This window comes from Hyposmocoma kahamanoa, unplaced genomic scaffold, assembly GCF_003589595.1.
Source record: "Hyposmocoma kahamanoa isolate Upper Pololo Valley unplaced genomic scaffold, ASM358959v1 94, whole genome shotgun sequence".
Classification (NCBI taxonomy): Eukaryota; Metazoa; Arthropoda; class Insecta; order Lepidoptera; family Cosmopterigidae; genus Hyposmocoma; species Hyposmocoma kahamanoa.
Genome location: NW_020654878.1, coordinates 2,138,596 through 2,160,615, shown reverse-complemented (window position 1 = coordinate 2,160,615; position 22,020 = coordinate 2,138,596). Strand labels below are relative to the sequence as shown.

Genomic DNA, 22,020 nt, shown 5'->3' with positions numbered 1-22,020 from the left:
CTACTGGAAACTTAACAAAATGCACCATATTCAGCTTCGACTGAAAATTATTTGAACACAAGAGTAATGGAGCAACCTTTATTGTAAATATTAATTACCTTTTATATATATTATTATGTCCAATTTTTTACAAATTCACTTAAAGAAATAATAAAGAGTTGGGCAGATACATACATACAAATATTACAAATGTGAAAATAAGTGTGTAGTATAAGAAATGTACCGATATTCCAACTAAACGTAAACTGAAATATCCGTAATACCGAAAACCGATTTATAATAAAACCGTTAAAGACCATGGAAACCAAAAGACATGTTGTACTGACATATATAAATCAGACGTTATATATATATGATGCATTTAGACGTTGAAAACATTTTATTGTTTTTGTTTAACACTGCGTGCCGTCGTTATCCAAAAGAGATAGCACCACATTAATTTATGTCAAACACGGGAATCGAAAATACGTACCGTCATCTTAAATGCCAACTGTATTGATTTTGCCATTTTTGTAGTATCCTTTAATAACCGTATATGGTTGTCAAAGGGAAGGGAAGTACATCAAATGTCAAAACCAATGTTTCGCTAAAGGTTTTAGTGAACTATTCGCATGAATTGTAATGAAATGGACAAAAATTTTGACAGTGAGAACAATTAGGTATTGATAAAAATGTGTCACTGCAGCATTAAGGGGTGCGGCAGTAGCAAAAGCGGAAATCAACCGAATGTTACATTAGAGTGGCATGTGTTATTTTTCTGTCTATAAATCATACAATTTTGCTTTGGTTACTGCAGATTGTCTGTTTCTTAGTATTATTTATTTTTATGATTGTTCATAATGATTATTTTGAGATAGTGTTGTTCTTGTAAGCATACATATTATCGATATCGATGCCTTACTTTCTCAAACTCGTATCTTATAAAAACAAAAAACTTTCTATTTATTTTAAATATTATCAAGGGTGTTTTTGCTGCTGTGATTTTGCTACAGCTTTGGTAAAAATACAAAGATTTGACGGAAAGTATGAAACAATGCGGGCATTCATCGATCAAGGGTCTCAAGGGCCTCCATAATCACTAACAAGGCAAAAAACAAAGACAAAAGTCAACCTTGCAAGTGGCAGAAACCTTAGAGGAGGGAAACAAAATAAAAGAGAATCTCTAAGACTAGACAGGAACAATAGAAAAGAATATATTTGGCCTCTTGGTTTTAACCTTAGAGGTGGAAAAAAAATAAAGGAACTTTTAACCTTAGAGGATGGAAAAAAAAGGTTTACATAGTCTAAGGTTTTAACTTGGTTTTAACAAAGATTATTATCCTCTTTAAATTATGTCAATAAGTTTCTCTGTATACTCTGTGGACCTCTGTGGCTTGACAACATGACAACAATACGATTTGATCAAGGTCTTTGATGATGATACGCAACATAATCGATATTATTTTTAAAATTAATACTCTTCCTTAACTTACCGGAAATAATCCGCAAGTGGTGACCAACAGGCTATTTCGAGAACAGGTGACTAGATTAAACGTGGTAGTTACAATATTGATAAAGTTATTATCATGTCAAAAAACGAAGAAAATGATTTAACCCAGGATTCAGATAAAATACCAAATGATACTAGTGGAAATAGAAATCTTGAAGAACAGGACAATGTTAATAATGAACATACAGCAAGTGATAACAAAGAATCACCCTACACACATTCTGCGGCTGAAACAGATGGTCCGTCTTTACCACAACGATCACCATCTATGACATATGAGGACATGTTCGACTTAACTGGTGAGTGCGGTCTAGAAAAAGTCTAACATAAGCCACATATGTTCACAATAATCAATGCATACAGGAATAAGTGTACATATTTGTTTTAAAAATACCCACAATCCTCAACACGGTTTTAATATATCTACTATAATGTTGGGCTTGACTAGAAAATCCTAGGCTTTTCTAGGAAAAAAATATAAACATTAAACTAGAAAAAAATGTTTATTAACTGTATTGGCCAATTTTATTACACGTAATTGTATTTTTACTGTTAGATAATCTATACATTAAAGAAACTAGATTTTTTAAATATCTTTTCATGGCTTGAGTATGTACTTTTCTGCTGCTGTTATTTCAGAAGCAGAATCCTTTAGGGAAAAGGTTTAGCTCGTAGTAGGCATACTGGTGTTGTAGGATATAATCCAAATTTTCATATTCCGATGGCTCACGACAAGACAACAAAATGGAAGTACAAACATCTAATGTAGCCGGATCTATCAAATTAATTAACTGCAGTTTGATTGCACTGATAGAATATGATATGGTTCTATCTCCCAAAAAATGTTGTAAAATAACAAATTTGACGCGTTAATACTTGAAAGGTTTGGTTTACGACCAGCAATAGGAGTCAGTAGGCTGCCACCCGCAGCTTGCTTGTTCTTGTTTGGCGTATACGGGCTAGATCATATTTTTATTATAGCTTTCACAAAAAAGAGGTCAAAAACTAACTTGTAAACAAAATTGTTATGGAACTGAGACGCCTTCAATTTCCTGATTGTACAATATACATCACTGTAGATAATCCAGCAATCCAAAAATGTAGCCATTATCAAAAAAGTCTATCTCATTTTAACCAGACCAAAGAGAACAGGGGTGTTGATTATTTTGGGCAAGCGTCCATCTTAAATCGTGAACATTTTACAACTAAAAGTTAGTTGTCAATCGAGTTTTATTAAAATTTAATGATCCTATTATAAAATGCTTCTTTTTGACTAATTTCCACATTCGTATCCATCTATAAAAGACCATGAAACTATCGTGTCGGCGTGGTGTCAGCACGTGCGTAGATAAGACAGCAGAAATTATTGACGCCGCACATCGAGACAAGAATCTTGTCTTTTTTATTAGTTGCTGTTGCTAACCTTCTTATTATGCAGCGCGGTAAATGAAAGTTTACAAAATCACATTGTGGATATTTAATAGGACTGCTTTTCTAACGATTAAGAAAGATTTTTGTTTAAAAATCTTTCTTTCAAGGTTTCTGCATTCCAAATATTGAAAAATACCAAATCCAAAGTAATTTATCGTGTATAATCATTGACTTACAAATAAATGGACGACGGGTCTAATACAAAAATCACGAAAGAAAATGTCCCAAGTCAACCTATTTAAACGTAGTGACATGTAAAAGAATATGAAAAAGCTAAAACGTTGAATTTAAATTGTAATGTCATCGCAGTAAGCGTGAATGACGCTCTGTAGGTATACGATTTTAACACCCTATAAGTTCGGACACTTTTTAGCGCGGATTCGACGTCCATATAATTGTAAGTCAATGTGTGTAATGGTTTTCGTCCACGTTTATAGACAGAAATGGGATAAAACCGGACGCTTTGGGTAAAAATTTGGTTCCTAAACAATACATTACTCACTAAGGTCGACTTCAAATTAGACGCTTGTCCAAGCACTGCAGTGGCGTGGCAGCCGCGCTTCAGTATTTTTTATTTCACTTAGTCTGCTAACAGATTGTTTGCATGTTTGCAGTTAATTAAACTTCATGCAGCCGAAACCTCGACTGCATGAAGATAATAACAACTTCACGCATTAACTGCAACTGCATGCAGTCAATCCGTGAAGTCGTTACCCAAGACCTCGATTGCACGAAGTTAATGAAATTACAGGTACATGGGATTTATCAATTTATGTCTCAGGGTGACAGGCGGTGTCAGTGCCCGTCATATCTTTGCTGTTTAAAGATCTTAGTGGTACGGCAACTGTCATGGACAGGCATGTAGCTTACCATCAGGTGCACGACCTGTTCGACCTGTCACTTGACGTATTATAAAAAAAAAATTGGTAGTGACACAGCTGCAGCGTCACAGTGGCGCCACTACAGCGCATCGACAAGCATCTAATTTGAAGGCCTCGTTATTGCTTAATTTAATCTTGTTACGCGTAACGTACTGAATTCCAGTGAGAAATATTATTTGACATTGTAGGTCACGGGAGGTTCAACTTTTGGGCATTGATAGCCACTTCTCTGTTTCTGTGGTACTCAGCCATCGAAACTCTGTCAATGGCGTACGTCTTGACACCAATTGAATGCGATCTAGCCCTTTCCGTCGCTGAGAAAGGACTCATCAGCTCTGGCTGCTATATTGGTAATGAAAATTTTGTTTGCTTTTAATTTATTCAATCTTCTTCTTATCATGTCGATAGTATAGGTACTCTGTAATGCTTGCTATCGTGGTGAAAGGGTTGTACCAGACGTACTTACAGGAAAGGAGTGGTACGTTGTGCGGGGAGGATCTTACTTTTTTCAGAATTTAAATCGCGTAGGTATATTTGTTTTTTCTAACAAACGCCCGAACATCGAGTATAAAACCAGAAACAGTGACGAAATGTCATTTAATTTGTTTGAAAACTATTCTTCATTACTGTGACAGCTGTGCTCCTATTGTGGACTGGTGTCGTCAATTGTTTCTAATATATTCTCTTAATATATAAATTTTATTATTTGGATTACGAGTGGCAGCTCTGTTTTGCGGGGTCCTGGCAGAATAGCATCGTCGCGGGCAACCATGACCTTTATTTGGGTGGGAAAAGAAACTGCATAAAAAAATATTCAACTCAAGCGCTGCTGTTTTGTACGTTTTAACCTCCACTAGGTTCGCGGAGTACCCAATTAATATACTCCATTTTTATTATCCATTCATTTGCCTTTGAAAATTATGCAGGAAAGGAGGTGCAAGAACGAACCCTCTTCGCACGAAGTACCATTCGATTTCCTTAAGCCTTTCGCACCTGGGCAATAATCACTATGGCAAGCACTTTGTTGTATGCCATCGATACGATAAGAAGATTAGAAAAGAGGAACAAAGCGCACCCATGCGAATGACTGGCAAAACAATCATACTGTGTTTTTTTTCCCCAAGTGAAGGGAGGAGCAAGTCGTGCGTCTGGTGATAAGCTCAGGATTCAGAGCTTTGCAGAGGCAAATGCACTGCCCCTGCGCCCGTCACTCTGAGACATAACTTGACAAGTCCCATGTGCCTCTAATTTCACCAGCACTTGCCCTTCAAAACCGGAACGCAGTAATGCTCACATTTCTGTTTGGCGGCGGAAATAGGTAAGGTGATAGTACTTCCCTGGACGAACTCTTTCACAAGGAGCTCAAAAAAGAATGAGATTTTTTTTTTCAATTTTTCAATAGACGTTTCTATTTTTGTTATTATACAGGGTGTCTCTATGCTACTAGGCACAGCTATGTACTTTTTTCAATCAGCTTGTTATTAAATATCGTTAGAAAAATCTTGTTGATATTACCCGGGTGTGCAGCGCGACATAACTGTTGCGTAATGGATACATGGGACTTGTCAACTTATGTCTCAGGGTGACGGGTACAGTGGCAGTGCCCTTCTTTCTTCTTTGCGATTTAGGTTCAACTCACACTGGCGCAGAGTCGAAGCGTCGCGACGCGTCATGTTTTTCGCTTACAGCATATTCATCTTTATTTTCCCATTATTAAACGTCGACGCGCGTCGCCAGGTGTTGTAGTTGAAAAACAGCACGCGACACGACGCTTCGACTCTGTGCCAGTGTGAGTTGAGCCTTAAGGCTCAGATAAGCAACTGTTATGGGTAGATGTGTCGCATATCACCAGGCTCACGGCTCGTTAGTCCCGTTATTTGGTATCATATAATCTCAGTACAGAGTACTAAAAAAACCGACCTCAAAAGTACGTCGAATTACGTCTATTTGCTAAGTTTCATTGAAATATCCACTAGTTCGCCACTCTACAGGACTTGATACTGGAGATAATAAAAATAGGTTCTCACTACGACACTACTCAAAGTATATCGAGGGAAAAACGCCTTGAATTGGAGAAATAGCAAAATCAACTAAATAATTGCTAAAAGTAATTGCTCCTAAATTAAAGTTAGGCGCTATTTATAAAAATGAATCTTCATGCGTGTACAGCCACCCTTTGAGGTGGATGATTTTCTTCAAGATGAAATGGGACCACTATGGAAATACTGCCTTTCCAACAAAAAAAGAATCATGAAAATCGGTTCACAAATACCGAAGTTATCGCGTAACATACATACAAAAAAAAAACAAAAAAAGAACATACAGTCGAATTGAGAACCTCCTCCTTTTTTGAAGTCGGTTAAAAAGAAATGTTTGTGGGTGCAGAAAATCGCCAGTACCCCATATCTACATTATCATAGTCACCTGCTTGTATTGTTTTTTGCTTGTCCTGCTGATGGAAAGTAGTTACGTTAAATTTTAAAAAATCTGGTTCTTTAGTGAATGGTCGTCAACAATCTATTATTGTAAATTGGAGTACTAGACACGAGTCTCTGCTATAGTGACGGTGTCGGTCACAGTGGCACAATGCGAGTTGTAGACTCCAGACGTTTTCACGCCATGCAGGTTTCATAATTTTTATTAAACGCATTGTCCGGGTGAAGGACGCAGCGACAGAGCCTCTCAGATCGTTTGTCTAGAAAATACCTATTCACACTTGGTTTGAATAATTTTAAATTGGACTTTTCGGGAATCCCGTAGTATGATTCCCTACCTTTGACACACTTTTTAGGTGGAAGATATCCCCAAGTAATTTGTGTAGTACATTTGTAATTGGGATGACTTTATTCAAGATAGCCTACAACTTCTTGCAAAACACATTCAGGGATGGGTTTTTAGTTAAAGTACTTTGCACTTATAATGTTGGGCGTGATTAAGGAGACATTGTTATTCCTCAGTTTATTGTACTGGTTCTAGCGGATTAGGTACTCTATCAAGTCCACCAAAAGTTTCTGTTGAAATTCAGGTTCTCTTTTAATGTTGTTTTCACCATCTTACTGTAGCTTTTCTCAGGCCTGCTGTTCACGGGTTTATGCTGGGGCGGCATCACCGACAAATACGGCCGCAAGAAAGTGATAGTTCCCACCGTGATCTCCTGCTTGTTCTTCTCCTTCCTTTCTTCAATGAGCACAAATTTCTGGGCGATGTTCTTCTTTAGAGTTATTGTTGGTACTATGTAAGTTTATAGCACTTATATATTTACTATTAAAGTTGAAATTAATTATTATTATTAATCCGTCAGAAGCTGGCACTGTATATTGTTTGGTAAGTAGATATTACAAAATACATTCCAATTGGATTGTTTTGACGTGTTTATCGACACGCCCGTTGCCATCTCAGTCGCCATAGCGCTTGTCGACGTCAAGTCTGTGTCAAATTTTATTCGCCTGTTCTTATGTTATCGGTTGCGCATGCAGATTGCGGGTCGCGGGGGCGACCCCACCACACCTTACCTAGAATCATCAAATACCTCGCCTTACTCGCGAGTGTGTAAAGATTGAAGAGGCTGTCACGCGCTGCTGGCACCGCTTAAGCATGTCCTGTAAATTGTAATGTAGCCTCCGCAGCCTCCACACATCATTCAGAATACAAAATTTATAAAAAAAATATTTTAATATTGCTTTTTTTTTACTTATTTCTTTATTTTAGGAAGGTTTATAGCTATAAGTTAAAAATGGTGCATAATTACAAACCAATAAGTAATGCTGATCTTACTTACATTTTTATAGTTTAAAGCAGTCATAAAAATAAATGTCTCGTATATATTTCGATTATATTATACTTTTAAACTTTCGCGTTGCATTGTACTACTTGTTTTTCACACCTACTTTGTTTCCCGACGTTTCGGCCAGGTTGCACTGGCCGTGGTCACGGGCAGGTCAAAGACAAGGTAGGTGTGAAAAATACATATTCGTTTGTAAACGCATTTATTCCCGTTTCCAAATGTTAGTACATTTCGATTGACTATATATGTTACATATTGACAATACCCTTACATATATTGTATAAAATATAAAAGAAATTTGAGCATGCCTACAATTATTGTTGTCCAAAGTAATTCAAACCTACGGTTCGTCTAATGGTTTTTGGTTTGGTGGTGCTTGTTGCAACAGATCAAAGTCGTAGTCATTTTTGTGATCTTTTAAATGTTTATCGCACAAGAGACGTTTGGAAACTGGAGGTCTACTCTCTTTCTTGAAAACGAAATTTCGTTAACAAACGATATTTAGACTAAGTTTCGTCAACAACTTCACTCTAATTCTTTTTCGGTCGGGCCAAAGAATTTCGTTGTTATTGTTTACTTTAACTTAAAATTAATACAATTGTTTTGCTTTATTTTTTAATTTTAAGCATTTATTGTAATATTCATGCAGAAAATATGAAAAAACAAATAAAAATATAGTTTTGACGTAATTAGCCAAGACGCTGTCAAATACTCATTGTTATTTGATTTATTTGAAGAGTACCATTTCATGCAAATTATACGTAGCAAAAGTATGACAACCAAAAATTTCTGTATATTAGAAGCTATATTCTTTAAATTGTAAACTTTTAAATTTTACAAATAAATATGAAAATGAAGGCATTGGAAGCTCTTGGCGAGATTTCTCGTAATCATTATCTCCTACAAAACCAAAAATGTAATGCAGTAAACAGATTTTATTTAACTAAGATTTTATTTTTAGATTTTATTCACGCCTATGTAGCCTCTAGTTTGCGATATGGTCTGCTGCTTTGGGGGAACGCTGCTGCAACACATATTACACCACTGTTTAAAACCCAGAAGAAATGTGTCAGGGCCATGTTTGGTGTGGGCCAGCGAGAAAGCTGTGTACACTATTTTAGAAAACTAAAGATTTTAACCCTACCATCTAATGTGTATTTACGAGGCCTGTGTTTATATACAACAAAATCCAGGCAACTTTAATCTAGTGAAAACCAGACATCCCAGGAAAACAAGGAACAAAATAGAAATACGGCCAAAACAACGCCCCACCTTGGAATTTTACAATAGAACGATGTTTATATTGGCACCTAAATTATTTAATAAAATACCAGATGCAGTTAAAGAACTAAATTGTAGGCCATTTAAAATAAAATTACATAATTTGTTAGTTACACAATGCTACTACAATATAAATGATTTTTAATTGATAACATAAAATGTAAAATTTAACCACTGTGCGTGATTGAAATAAGAATTGTGTAAAATATTCGCATGCCAAGTTTTGGTGAAATGTACGATCTAATAATAATATACTATAACACCATTGTAAACTACATTTCTCAGCAAATAAATATCTTGTATTCTTGTATTCTTTAATCAAGTTGCACAATCTTTATTTCCTTGGGTAGAACTTTATTTTGTACATATTTTCCGACATTTGCACTAACACTCTTGTTCTTCGGCCAGCATGCAGAGCTTGTGCTGAAGAAACAGCTAATTCAGAGGCAACCTTTCAGCTTGGAGTTAATTTTCTCCCAACTCGAGAACAACAATCGTGAGCTCGTTTCCGTACATAATGTCTTTCTTTTGACACTACTCTTCAAATAGAAATGTGCAATGTGATATGCAATAATATATTGCCGATTGAGTCTGTGATTTCCTACAAACTATAAGTAGGGAATTTCATATTTATACGTAGTTGGTAGCCCTGGCGTGAAGGCGGCGACGACCAGATTTCCTACGCTCTGGAAAGTTCTACAGGCAGAGCCTCGATCAACGAAAGCATTGTTGCAGTTTTTTCAATAAAATTTTTTAACAAAATTCACATTTAAGAAAATCAAAAGGTAGCACTTTTAGTTTCATCAATTTTACATTATAATTCCGAAGAATTATCTGTCAAAATCATATTTTCGTTCGGATGTTCATGAATTAGAGTACCTAAGGTAACGAAAAACTAAACGTCTAACAATTTTCGTTCGCATTTCAAATTTCGCATTAAAATGGAAATGTGGTAAGAAAGATGCGAAAATTCGATCGAAATTTCGTTTTTCGTTGAAAAAGAGTAGACCTCCTGGTAAACGGGTCAAAATTAGACGAGCAGCACTTCTCGCTTAAGCGATTAAGCAGATAGCGACGACAGAACGAAAACAAAGTGAGAATGACGGGCAACGGAAGTAAAGAACGATTCAAAATTTGAAAATACGTGGCCAGGAACCAGAGGAAAGGTGATAAAAAGGCGGAACGACGATGGAAGGAGGTCGCATCGTCACAAGGTAGACGTAGGAAAGTCGCTGTGAGTAAGCGATTCAACTGATATCAGGACGGAGCGTTCGTTTATAAATATTTTTTTGTTAAAGGTTGTCAGCATCTTTTTCAACGGTGCTGGTGTACTTAGGCGAAGTGAATACTCGAGCTTATCGCGATAAAGCGGTGAGCTGGGCCATCACTATAAGCGTTACCCTCTTTATTGTTATTCCAGGTAAGTAAAACATCTAAATCGTATATTTACAATGATAATAATCAATTTTGTGTTGACACGGTCCGGACTTATAATACCTAGTAATGGGATGAACAAGTTGTGGTCTTGGTGGTGGTAAGCGACACGCCTGTCTATGTGACTGTGTACTGGCAACCGGTACTGTCTGAGTTTTCTAAAGGTTTCACTTTTTAATAACATTTTATACTATTTCGTACTCCATCTCAGATACATTTAATTTCTTCTAACTTCTAACCAGACGCTATATAAATGACGCAAACAATTATTTTCCTCCTCCTGTAAAATTCTGTAAAATTGTCAAAATTGAGATAGTAACGGTTGCCAGTTCATAGTCAATTATCAGAGCTTTAAATGATAAAGATGTGAGGAACACTCCCACAGACATTGGTTGACAAGTCCCATGTGACTGTAATTTCACCAGCGCCCTTTCGGAACCGGAACGCAGTAATGTCACATTATTGCTTGGCGGCAGAGATAGGTAAGGTGGTAGTACTTACCTGGTCGAACTCTCTTACGAGGAGCTCTATGCTACTAGAATGCTCAGATGCTATAAAATTTGGCAAACTACAGATTCCTAAATGTAAATTCATAATATCGATCGTAGTCATAAAATTATGAGTGTGTCTTGGAAATGAAACTAGTTTTTCGGACGTAAATCGTGTACATTTGTTTTTATTTTTTTCAAACAAACCAACATGTCGGACACTACAGGTCCCGTGATCTAATAACTGTAGTTGGTAAAGGCATCAAGTAGTTGGATATTGATAAGCATTTTTTTTACTTTTTTATTTGTTATTGTACCAATGGTTGTAATAAAAGACTGCTTATCTCTAATAAAAAATATATTTTCTATAAAACTTTGGTTGATATACAATTTTACATACTTACTATTAATATTAAACTTAATTTTACGATGATATTTTACTAAACAACGTACTAAAATGGCCCTAGAACAGGTCTCACAGACCGTGCGCGGATATATGTGGTACACTATTCGGTGTGGATATAGGAAGGTTAACGGTCAACAACTGAATAGGGTCACCTCTTCTAAATATTTTGGTTACTTAGTAATCGACGATCTGAGTGATGACGCGGATATTCAACTTATTAATATTTATGCGGAAGAAATTTGTGATTAAATTGTAAGCTGAAACGGATCCAAATAAGCATGTCACAACTCGACTGTAGTTTTCAGTTGAATCCGCTTAAAGGATAAGATGGCACGAAAGTACTGATGTGGGTTAAGATTACAATTATTACTTGAAATTTAACTGAAAATAAGTACACAAATTACTGACAATAGGATTTATTACATGAATCGGATGTATGAAATATTGTTAGAAATTTATACAGAAGAATTTAGAAAAGGCTGCCGTAAGAAATTTCTTCAATTTACTTTTCTATATTACACCTTAATAGTGTTATTGCTTTCTTCGTCCCTAGCACTGGCATGGGCTATTATTCCCGGCAGATGGACCATCAATATACACACGATGATTGTGAGACCATGGCGTGTCTTCATGTGGATGTGGTCTCTGATAGGCGGAATGGCTGTCTTGATTCTTATATTTCTGCCTGAAAGTCCACGATTTCTATACGCTGCTAAAGGGATTCGAGCTGCTTTGCCCGCCGTGGTTCAAATTTTTGCATGGAACAAAAAAAAGAAAAAAGAAGAATTCCCAGTAAGTTTTCAAATACATTTAAACTATTTAGTATTGTATAATTACAGCAGAGTGTCTCTGCAACCTAGTGCCAGAGCAATTAATTGCCAAGCCTTAGCGAACTGAAAATGTAGAAGACTCGGCTTACAAGGTTTATTGTAAAATAATGTTAAAATAGGAAAAGAAAAGGATGTCAATAAAATGATATATATAAAAGGTACAATAATTGTAAAGTACTACCCGTAAAAGTAACTAACAAAATACATAATACTTAGGTACCCGAAAAGGGTCTAGGCCTACCGCTTAACTGAGATGGTTCCTGAGGTAAGTGCGCGGTGCGGGAGGGGTGACAGTTTACGTAATAGTTATGTTGCGCTACACACGGGATAAATTCACCAAGATTTTTCTGACGATATTCAATAACAAATTGATAGAGAAAAGTCCATATCTATGCGTAGTATCATAGCTGTAGGACACCCTGTATAATAGAAAAAAAAAACTGTTTTGCTTTTTATGTAAATATAAAAAGCTTAACGTTTACATAAAAGTTTTAAGCAGTAGAGCTCCTTATGAAAGATTTCGTTCAGGGCAGTGCTGCCATCTTACCTATTTACGCCTCTAAGCGTTAATGTGAGCATTACTGCGTTCCGGTTAGGAAGAGTAAAATTACAAGCACATGGGATTTGTAGACTTATGTTTCAGGGTGACGGGCGCAGGGGCAGTGCCCCATTTAAAGCCCTGATTTCTAAACTTACCACCAGATGCACGTCTTGTTCGTCCCGTCACTCGGCAAAAAAACCACAGTGTGATTAGTTTGCCACTCATTCGCAAGGCTCTTCCTTCTTCCTTCTTTTTAATCTTCTTGTCGTATCGATGGCATACACCGTAGTACTTGTCAAAGGATTTGTCACTCGCTGAGTACGCCGATTATTGCCCAGGATACGTCAGGAGTATGGGAATGGAATGGTACTTCGTGCGAGAAGACTTCGTTCTTTCACCTTCTTTCCTGCATAATTAATATATATTAAAAAAAACGTAGAAAATGGCAGCGCTTCAGTTAAATATTATTTTATGCAGTTAATGTTCCCACCCAAATAAATGTCACGGTTGCCCGTGGCGATGGTATTCTGGCAGGACCCCGCAAAACAGGGACGCCACTTGGATTACGATCCAAATAATAAAATGTATCTTAGCGGCTGTTCCAAAAGAATTAAGTACTCTTTGATATCACAATCATTGGTGTGAATGAGAATGAATGAAATGCCGTCGTGCATAGCGTTTATGCGAGTGTATCCAATGCGGGAAGGAATATCCAATGCTAGGAAGTGGAGATTGCTGTGCGGAAAAATATTGAAAAATTATTGAAAACCAAGAAACTACCTAAGTCTGAAAATGTTTATGTATTCGAATAAAAATATTTGGTATTTTAAAAATTGTTACCGAGACTAAACCACGCATATTTTTTTAAACTGACTTTGTATCAAATCGCCCAAAAACTCATCTTCAAATCAAATTGCAAACGATTCTAGTCACTTGCAACATATAGGGTTAGTAGCAGTTTTATTCTGAAATGGCTGAAGTGTGCAAGTGTACGCAACTCGACGTGTTGCTAGAGTACGCGCGTAGTCTCAGACCATTTTTTAGAATAGTGTACTTCTGAATTAAATGTCTGTCGCTGTGACTCGTCCTAAATCAACCGAAGCCTTTTGCGGGAGTCTAGTATTTTTGAAGGTTTAACAGACCTGAGGCATGTGCTGCAAATCTGCCTGAAATATCGGCTGCAAGTGCGCCTGAAGCACCACCACCACTCTTAACTGAGGTATGTCCGTGCCACAAGTAGACTCTTCTCAGCTCTCCATGAGCAAAGGTCCATGCATACGGAGACAAAAAAATCACATTACTAGAAAGGTATGGTGGTGATCGTGAAACGGATAAACGAAGTCCTATAAAAAAAGGTGTTGCGTACTCTTACCGACGCACATGCGTACTCTTACCATAGTACAGTGTAAGAGTACGCAAATCCCATTTTGCACTTTTTTTATCAATTACAACCACATTATAACTATTTTTCACGTTTAGAGTCGGATTAATCTAAAAAATAATTATTTGATTTCCATTTTTACTAACATCGATGAACACAAAGTAACACTTGAAAACATTGACTTACAAATAAATGGACGACTGGTCTAATACAAAAACGTAGTGACATGTAAAGGAATATGAAAAAGCTAAAACGTTTAATTTAAATTGTAATGTCATCGCAGTACTGTCTAATTTTGCTTGCTTCGCTGTCAGTCGAACAAACGAAGACCAAAGCGTGAATGACGCTCTGTATACGATTTTAACGCCCTATAAGTTCGGACACTTTTTAGCGCGGACCCGACGTCCATATAATTGTAAGTCAATGCCTGAAAACTATTTATTACGGAATACAATTTTCCGAAAATTTCAGGGCTGTTCAAGGCTAGAAAGTGTAGGCATTTTTTTGACAATTGTGCATCATCTTCGGCCAAACGTATATGCTTTTGCTAAATAATAGCACTTTTTTATGATACCAAGTGATGGGACGAACGAGTCGTGCTGATGGTAAGCGACACGCCTGTCCAAAACAGTCCAATACAACTTGACAAATTTATGAAATAACTTAAAAAAAAGTCCCAAGTGCCTGTAATTCACCAGCACCCTTATCCTTCAAAACCGGAACGCAGTAATGCTCACATTACCACTTCGCTGTAGAAATAGGTAAAGTGGCAGTACTTCCTGGACGAATTCTCTCAAACGGAGCTCTACTGCTGCTTGTACTTTACAAGGTAAAACATTTCAGGTGATTACACTGGCAAGCACATCAACAACAATTTTAGATGTAAAAGAGAAGACCTTAAAGGAGACTGTGAATCATATGTCATTGCTGTTGCGGAAGCCCATGCTGATGCCTATGCTGATAACGCATTTCTGCATGTTTATTGTTCATCTCACGTTAGTTTATGGTATTTCAATTTCAACTTACCGGGAACTGTGGCGTTCAATTTTTGAAAGCGCGAAGGGAAAAGGAAGGATCTGGAAGGAACAAAAACTCCCACGATTGCCCCTACCCAATCAGATTCGAAAAGAGCGATTAATGTTTTCATGGTGTCGTCATCTCTGAGGTCCCGGGTTCGATCCCCGGCAGGGTCAGTGTAGAAAACTATTTTTTCCATATTGTCTCGGATCTGGGTGTTTGTGGTACCGTCGTTGTCTCCGATTTCCACAACACAAGTGCTTTAGCTACTTACTTTGGGATCAGAGCAACGTATGTGGGGTATAGGATTTTGTACGTTTGTTATTCTGCTAAAAGTTAAGAGTAGGCTTGTCTGTGATAAAAATTAAGGTATGCTAGCAATTTCTATTGCAGTTTTGGTAAAGTATATAAGTATATAAGTATAAGTATAAATATATAAGTATCCATCGTTAGTGATTGAAGGAATGAATGCTATCACTGCCATTCCACTGTCACTATTGAAACTCATCTGCCGTTGAAAGTAAATTTTAGCAGAATAACTAATACTATCATAATTTCAAAATAATCTAAATGGACAATGACCAATAATTTCAAGAAAATCAGCAGATTTGGGGCCTTGGTTGTCGATCACTACGACAACTCTTGTAAGCCCTTTTCATTACCGTCAGAATCCATCGCGTAACTGACTCGAATGATAATCACTAAAAATTTGGTTGCAGCAACTTCTGCAGCGCGCCTAACAGTGGCTAATTTGAACGCGCCCAAAGCCCGGGGCCGCACTGGGACAGCGACTCGAAAAAATAGGTGGCCGCATTGCAAAAGCGAAAAGCCATTAATGGGGCCACCCACTAAGCGACGTAGCACCGGGCAGGTTAGGTGATCAGGGGCAGCCGCGCTGACGCCGCACTCGTATAGTTGAACGACAAAATCAAACTATTTTGTTTACGTCGTGTGGTGTCTCCTTAGCAACCTTCGCTCGAATATGTCGAGCTCTTTTGCACGAACGCCGCGAGGCAGTGCGGCCGCTCAGGTACATCACCGCATATTTTGTCGCAAATCGTGGCAAATCGCCGTGTCACACCGCTGCTTGTCGTATGAAATTCAAGTATCGTCGCGGGTTGCTGAATAATGTTATTTAATGCGGACACCCTCATTACTTGTAGAACATTCAAAGTTTCTTTACGATATGATCAAATAAATTCGCTTGTCGTTTCTGCAGTGCGGCCACTGACATCATATGTTTATATGAGTTTGTTTTCATGAAATCGCTGTCACGTCGCAGTCGCCTTAGTAGTGCGGCCGCGGCCTTAAAGTAGGCATCCTTTGGAATTGTCCGAGTCACAATTGCTTATTTTTCCAGTGTATTTGGTCTTTATATGTGGTTGCCGGATATTTTCTACGCAACAATGCAACATCTCGATCTCAAAATATCCATGTGCGACATTATCGTTATTAAATATGGTGACAAAGGACTGAAGAATGCGACGCGAGTGTCGGTAAATATTTTTGTAATTACCTCTGCCTACTGTTTAGTTTTATATCTGTTATTAAATAGAAACCGTTTTTCGGTGCATGATCTATGGACTGTTGTTTATAGATTTGAAAAAGATTACAAATCGAAATATAGTGAAGAAAAACTTTTGTAGATTTCTTATACATGGCGTTACGGCAAAAAGCCGTTAAAACCAAAAACACAGTGCAATAGGAATTAGGGAGAAATTCGTAACGTTAGCTGACTCGTTCCGTAGCTCAGCTGGGAGATCGTCAGCCACGGTATGGCGAAGTCGCTGGTTCGAGTCTAGCCAGTGGAGTATCATCATGGTATTCAGTGAAATAAAAATTGAAATATTTTAATTATTTTAGTGCGTTATGATTTTGAAAGGTTTCCGGTGAAACTATAGGCACTTTGGACTTATCAACTTTATCTCTCAGGATGACGGGCGTAGTGGCTTTGCTTCTCAAATCTTTGCAATTGTCGTTTACCACCAGGTGCATAGAACGGACTTATTCGCATCAGTCTTAATTTCTTTCCTCTTCTAGATGTTTTCCGGTGGCGGTGACACTGGAGAAACCTGTGCAGGTTTATCAAGTGACATGTACCCTGTGTCTATGTTGGCAGAGTTTGTTTTCATGCTACCATATTTCGGACTATCTCTCTTAATCCATCGCATTAACAAGATACACATTTACTGTAAGTACTATACTAGCTTTTATTTTTGTGGGGAAATCCTCCTAGGATTTAATAGGTTAGGCATCCTAAGTTATTCTACCTGATTTCTTCCGGCTGAAACCCCACGGCGGCCTTCTCGGTGCTCTAATGGGAGGGATCCGGGATCGAGTTTGCGTATCTGAACCCCCTGCCTTATGGGTCTCTTGATCCGCCAGCATAGCCGCTAAGGTATTATTCTGTCTTAACCACCAAATAATGATTTACCTTGTGTAAGACTACTTAAATAAGAATTTTCATCTAAATTCATTCAGCCATTTTGAGGTGATTATGTAGCTATAAGAGCGATGCCACACGATGAGTCGCTTCCGTGTTGACGAGGGCTGCGCGACTCGTGTGACTTTCGGTGCTTTAAAATCATAACGTTTTCTATCGAGTTACAACTGATTTCTAAACGACAATTCAATTCTGTCCATTCGAAGGAAGGGCGGTTCTCACTAACGAGGGATGAGAGATTGTTGTCAACGTTGCGCGGTTAGAGTGGAAAACCGATTGTTGGTTCAAAATATCGAGTATATAACTAGAAATAGAGACGAAATAAGGGCCTTATCCCTGGCAACTCATCAGGTAAATGGGCCTTACATCACTTTTAAATATCAACTCTCATTTACACTGAAGTCACAAATTTAGAAAACTGAAATAGTACATCGCCAACAACTGACCTGCGTGTACGTCTTCGTATATTCCAAAAATATTCTGTATTTATTGTAATAAAGGTAATATCTCTAACAATGGGGACTGTTCTATTCGGTGGTGTGGGAAAAACAGCAAAATATCTAATTACACAACAAACCGTATCACATTTCATCGGTAATTAAATATTAAAAATGTAATTTTGCTACTTTCGTCCATTATAGCAAAGCTCAAGTTAAGCTGGTCGTTTTGAACTGAAACAATTGACGACGAATTGTTTTCGAATTCGGACTGGCCTATCGGAGCGCAGTTGTCACAGTAATGATTTGGCGGAATAGTTTTCAAACAAATTAAAAGACACTTTGTCTCTATTTCTGGGTATATACTAGATGATCCAAAATAATCCTTATTGTTTCGTACCGTTTGTAGTTATAATTAGGTCTAATTAATAAATTGGGCATCGAATACGTTATTCCGCCTTTATTTCCAAAATCTCCTCGACTGATAAACCATGCAAGATATGTATGACACGGATACTGAGCCATCTTGTTTATTATGGCGCAATTCTTGTAAGGCATATATATACCTTTCTTTTTGCCTTCTCAGCTGTCACATTGGGTGTGTCCCAGGTTTTATTTGTAATGTCGGCGTTTATACGACAACCAATCGTAGCAATGATTTTGATAATCTTCGGCACTGCCTCCGCGGTGCCGGCTATCCTCACTGCCATGGCCGATGAGGTGTTCCCAACCACTTTGAGGTATGTTATAAATAAAATAATCCTAATTTAATACTTTCACTATACAGGTTGTGACAGGAAAACTAAGAAACACCATGTATTTCTTTTTTATTTGTAAATAGCGTGGTGTAAACTTAAAAATATTCTATAGAATAAATTACATACCGTCAGTTAAATTTGTAAGCCTCGTAACCTTCTTTAATGTAAATTTTTGAATAGGCACGAAAAACAGAATTACTAGAAATATGACTATCTATGAACATACATTTATTTCATAACTAAAAAAGGGTCTAGAAATTATGGTTTAATCTTTAATCTTGAAGAATAAAAAATGGATTTCGTCCATAAACGGCATTACGTAGTTATCAAATTTCATTTTTATATAGGAACCATCGTGCAATTTCTCTATATATAAGTCGCGTGCACATAATCTGTACCTGTGGTGTATTATAGCCACATGTAATTGTCAGAAATGCTTAAATCCATGAAAGTAAAAAAAAAAACGAACTATATGAAACAATTTATGTAACGCGAGATTTTATATCTCCTATACGAGTAGTATGTCACCTTTGTCAGATACTAGAGCTAACTTTTGTTAAGTTATTCAATAAATACAGTCAATGATGTTAATTAAACAGACATTTACTTACTTAGAGATACTATGTTCCACACAAGAGGAAGAGCGAGAGAGCACCATTGCTTTCCGTAACTACCCACTATTTAGGACCAGCACAAACTGGCAAACAGGAGGGTCGAGCACATTGACTTACAATTATATGGACGTCGGGTCCGCGCTAAAAAGTGTCCGAACTTATGGGGCGTTAAAATCGTATACAGAGCGTCATTCACGCTTTAGTCTTCGTTTGTTCGACTGACAGCGAAGCAAGCAAAATTAGACAGTACTGCGATGACATTACAATTTAAATTCAACGTTTTAGCTTTTTTATATTCCTTTACATGTCACTACGTTTAAATAGGTTGACTTGGGACATTTTTTTCGTGGTTTTTATATTAGACCCGTCGTCCATTTATTTGTAATTCAATGGTCGAGAATAATTAAATTTATCAATGTATACATTGTTTATATTAACATTTTGAATAATGATCAAAGCATTTGTCAACGGTAACAATAAGTACTTCTTATCAAAGATGAAGCGCGAAGAAAAACATTGCGATGAAATCTGCATATCGCAGAAGGCTTGGCATGTGTTTGTTTTTTAGAGTATTTATCTTTTCAGGGCCACAGCGATGTGCACTATGTTTATGGCTGGAGAGATTGGAACGATTTTGGGGGCAAATCTCATGCCGCTATGCGCCTTGAGTGTTCAGTGGTGTTGGGGACTCTTCATTTGCGTAGCTATTGCTAATTTAGGTGAGAATGTAAATTACGACTTAATTCTTCTTTTTTATGACATCATCTGACGAATGAGTCTAGCCCAATGGTAAGCGACACGCCTATTCATAACAGTTCCTGTGTCATTCAGAATTATAAATCGCAAAGGTCTGAGGGACACTGCCACTGCGCCCATTACCATGGGATATAAAGTCGACAAGTCCCATGTGCCAATGGCTACACAAATACCTTGACCTTCAAAATTGGAACGCAGTATGTATATATAGAAATACGTGCGGTGGCAGTACTTTCCTCGAAATTTTTTCACAAAGAACTCTGCGCTACTAGATAATTTGGACAGAAAGATATGTGCACCACATTCGGGATTCACAGCAGTGAATTTAAGCAGAGATGGATGTGAAATAGCGGGATCGTCAAATGATCGCACATATTGATTCGAAGTCACCATCTGTAACCTACCGACTCGTCGAGATCAATTTGGTGAGCCCAAACACAGAACAGAAAATTTCTTCCGTGAGCTCAAACACTGTAATTCTGCTGTAAGTTGATGAAGAATCTGACGAGAATAACGTCACAAAAAACTGCTCTTTGTGCTTATCACGCCTATGTAGCCTCTAGTTTGCGATATGGTCTGCTGCTTTGGGGGAACGCTGCTGCAACACATATTACACCACTGTTTAAAACCCAGAAGAAATGTGTCAGGGCCATGTTTGGTGTGGGCCAGCGAGAAAGCTGTGTACCCTATTTTAGAAAACTAAAGATTTTAACCCTACCATCTATGTATATTTACGAGGCCTGTGTTTATATAAAACAAAATCCAGGCAACTTTAATCTAGTGAAAACCAGACATCCCAGGAAAGCAAGGAACAAAATAGAAATACGGCCAAAACAACGCCCCACCTTGGAATTTTACAATAGAACGATGTTTATATTGGCACCTAAATTATTTAATAAAATACCAGATGCAGTTAAAGAACTAAATTGTAGGCAATTTAAAATAAAATTACATAATTTGTTAGTTACACAATGCTACTACAATATAAATGATTTTTTAATTGATAACATAAAATGTAAAATTTAACCACTGTGCGTGATTGAAATAAGAATTGTGTAAAATATTCGCATGCCAAGTTTTAGTGAAATGTACGATCTAATAATAATATACTATAACACCATTGTAAACTACATTTTTCAGCGAATAAATATCTTGTATTCTTGTATTCTTGAAGTTTTAGTAGCAGTAGCATCAGGTCCTTGTGAAAGGTTTCATCTAAGGAATTATTGCTGACATGTCTATTTCTGCCGCCAAATGTCTATTTCTTTTAGATTTGAAGCTCTGAACGATACTGCAACCATTATTAACAGCCTTGAAGGTTTTTTTTATAAAGTTTACCACCAGGTCTGAGACTTGTTCGTCCTGTCACTTGGTGTCTTATAGTGGAAGTAAATTAAAAAAAGATATCATGACCGAGAGCCCCACTCTAACTTAAAAACAGATGATGGTCTTGAAACAGCTGAACCGATGTCCATTAAACATAACTACGCATTACACGATTAAATTAATCTTCAAATGAAAAAAAAAATCGTTTTAAAATCAGTGTAGCCGTTTTAATCTACAAAGACACAGATAGACACAAAGATGTACCAGAAAAAGGCTTCAAATTTACTAAAAGCGTCCAGGATTAAAAAAGTATTTTGTAAACAGGATATAAAAACTTTGGCATGATGAATTTATTTCGATGCCGTAAAATTATATAAAAAATAGATTGTATCAAGTACACTCTTGATTAAGATCTCATAATATTTCTTATTTTTCAGCATCGTGCGTTTGGATTGAAGTAGGCTGGCCTAACGTTGAGCAAGTAAGAGCTATTATGGAAGAAAGGGGCTTCCCGTATTAGTACATTTTATTAAGTTTAATTTTGTTTATGTTATTTATATTTGTACTGTTATCTTTGCGTTTCTATAGTCGCATTAGAATACAATGTTTTACATTATTTTCCGTTTAATTTATCCCAGAACTCTAAAATGCGGTGTTTAATAATAAAAATACGACATGCTGTAACGTCATTACTGACGTATTAAAATTTATTTTCGTATGCTT

General features: G+C 37.1%; 1 protein-coding gene across 1 annotated transcript; it reads left to right on the top strand.

Annotated features, from left to right (window-relative positions):
- The first annotated feature begins 1,565 nt into the window (after positions 1–1,565).
- LOC113237943 (synaptic vesicle glycoprotein 2B-like) lies at positions 1,566–21,817 on the top strand. Its single transcript, XM_026474661.1, has 11 exons — positions 1,566–1,788; positions 3,990–4,151; positions 6,874–7,036; positions 10,165–10,286; positions 11,748–11,986; positions 14,790–14,941; positions 16,324–16,459; positions 17,004–17,154; positions 18,430–18,583; positions 19,801–19,934; positions 21,735–21,817. The coding sequence occupies exons 1-11, from the start codon at positions 1,566–1,568 to the stop codon at positions 21,815–21,817; spliced, it is 1,719 nt and encodes a 572-aa protein (XP_026330446.1).
- The last annotated feature ends 203 nt before the right edge of the window (positions 21,818–22,020 follow it).

What these genes read in the sequence shown, in the direction of transcription:
- LOC113237943 (XM_026474661.1), top strand. Translation starts at nt 1,566, where the DNA reads ATGTCAAAAAACGAAGAAAATGATTTAACCCAGGATTCAGATAAAATA. An exon ending in CAGCTCTGGCTGCTATATTG is followed by an intron (nt 4,152 to 6,873) that starts GTAATGAAAATT and finishes AGCTTTTCTCAG; the next exon opens with GCCTGCTGTTCACGGGTTTA. An exon ending in TAACAAGATACACATTTACT is followed by an intron (nt 17,155 to 18,429) that starts GTAAGTACTATA and finishes TTGCCTTCTCAG; the next exon opens with CTGTCACATTGGGTGTGTCC.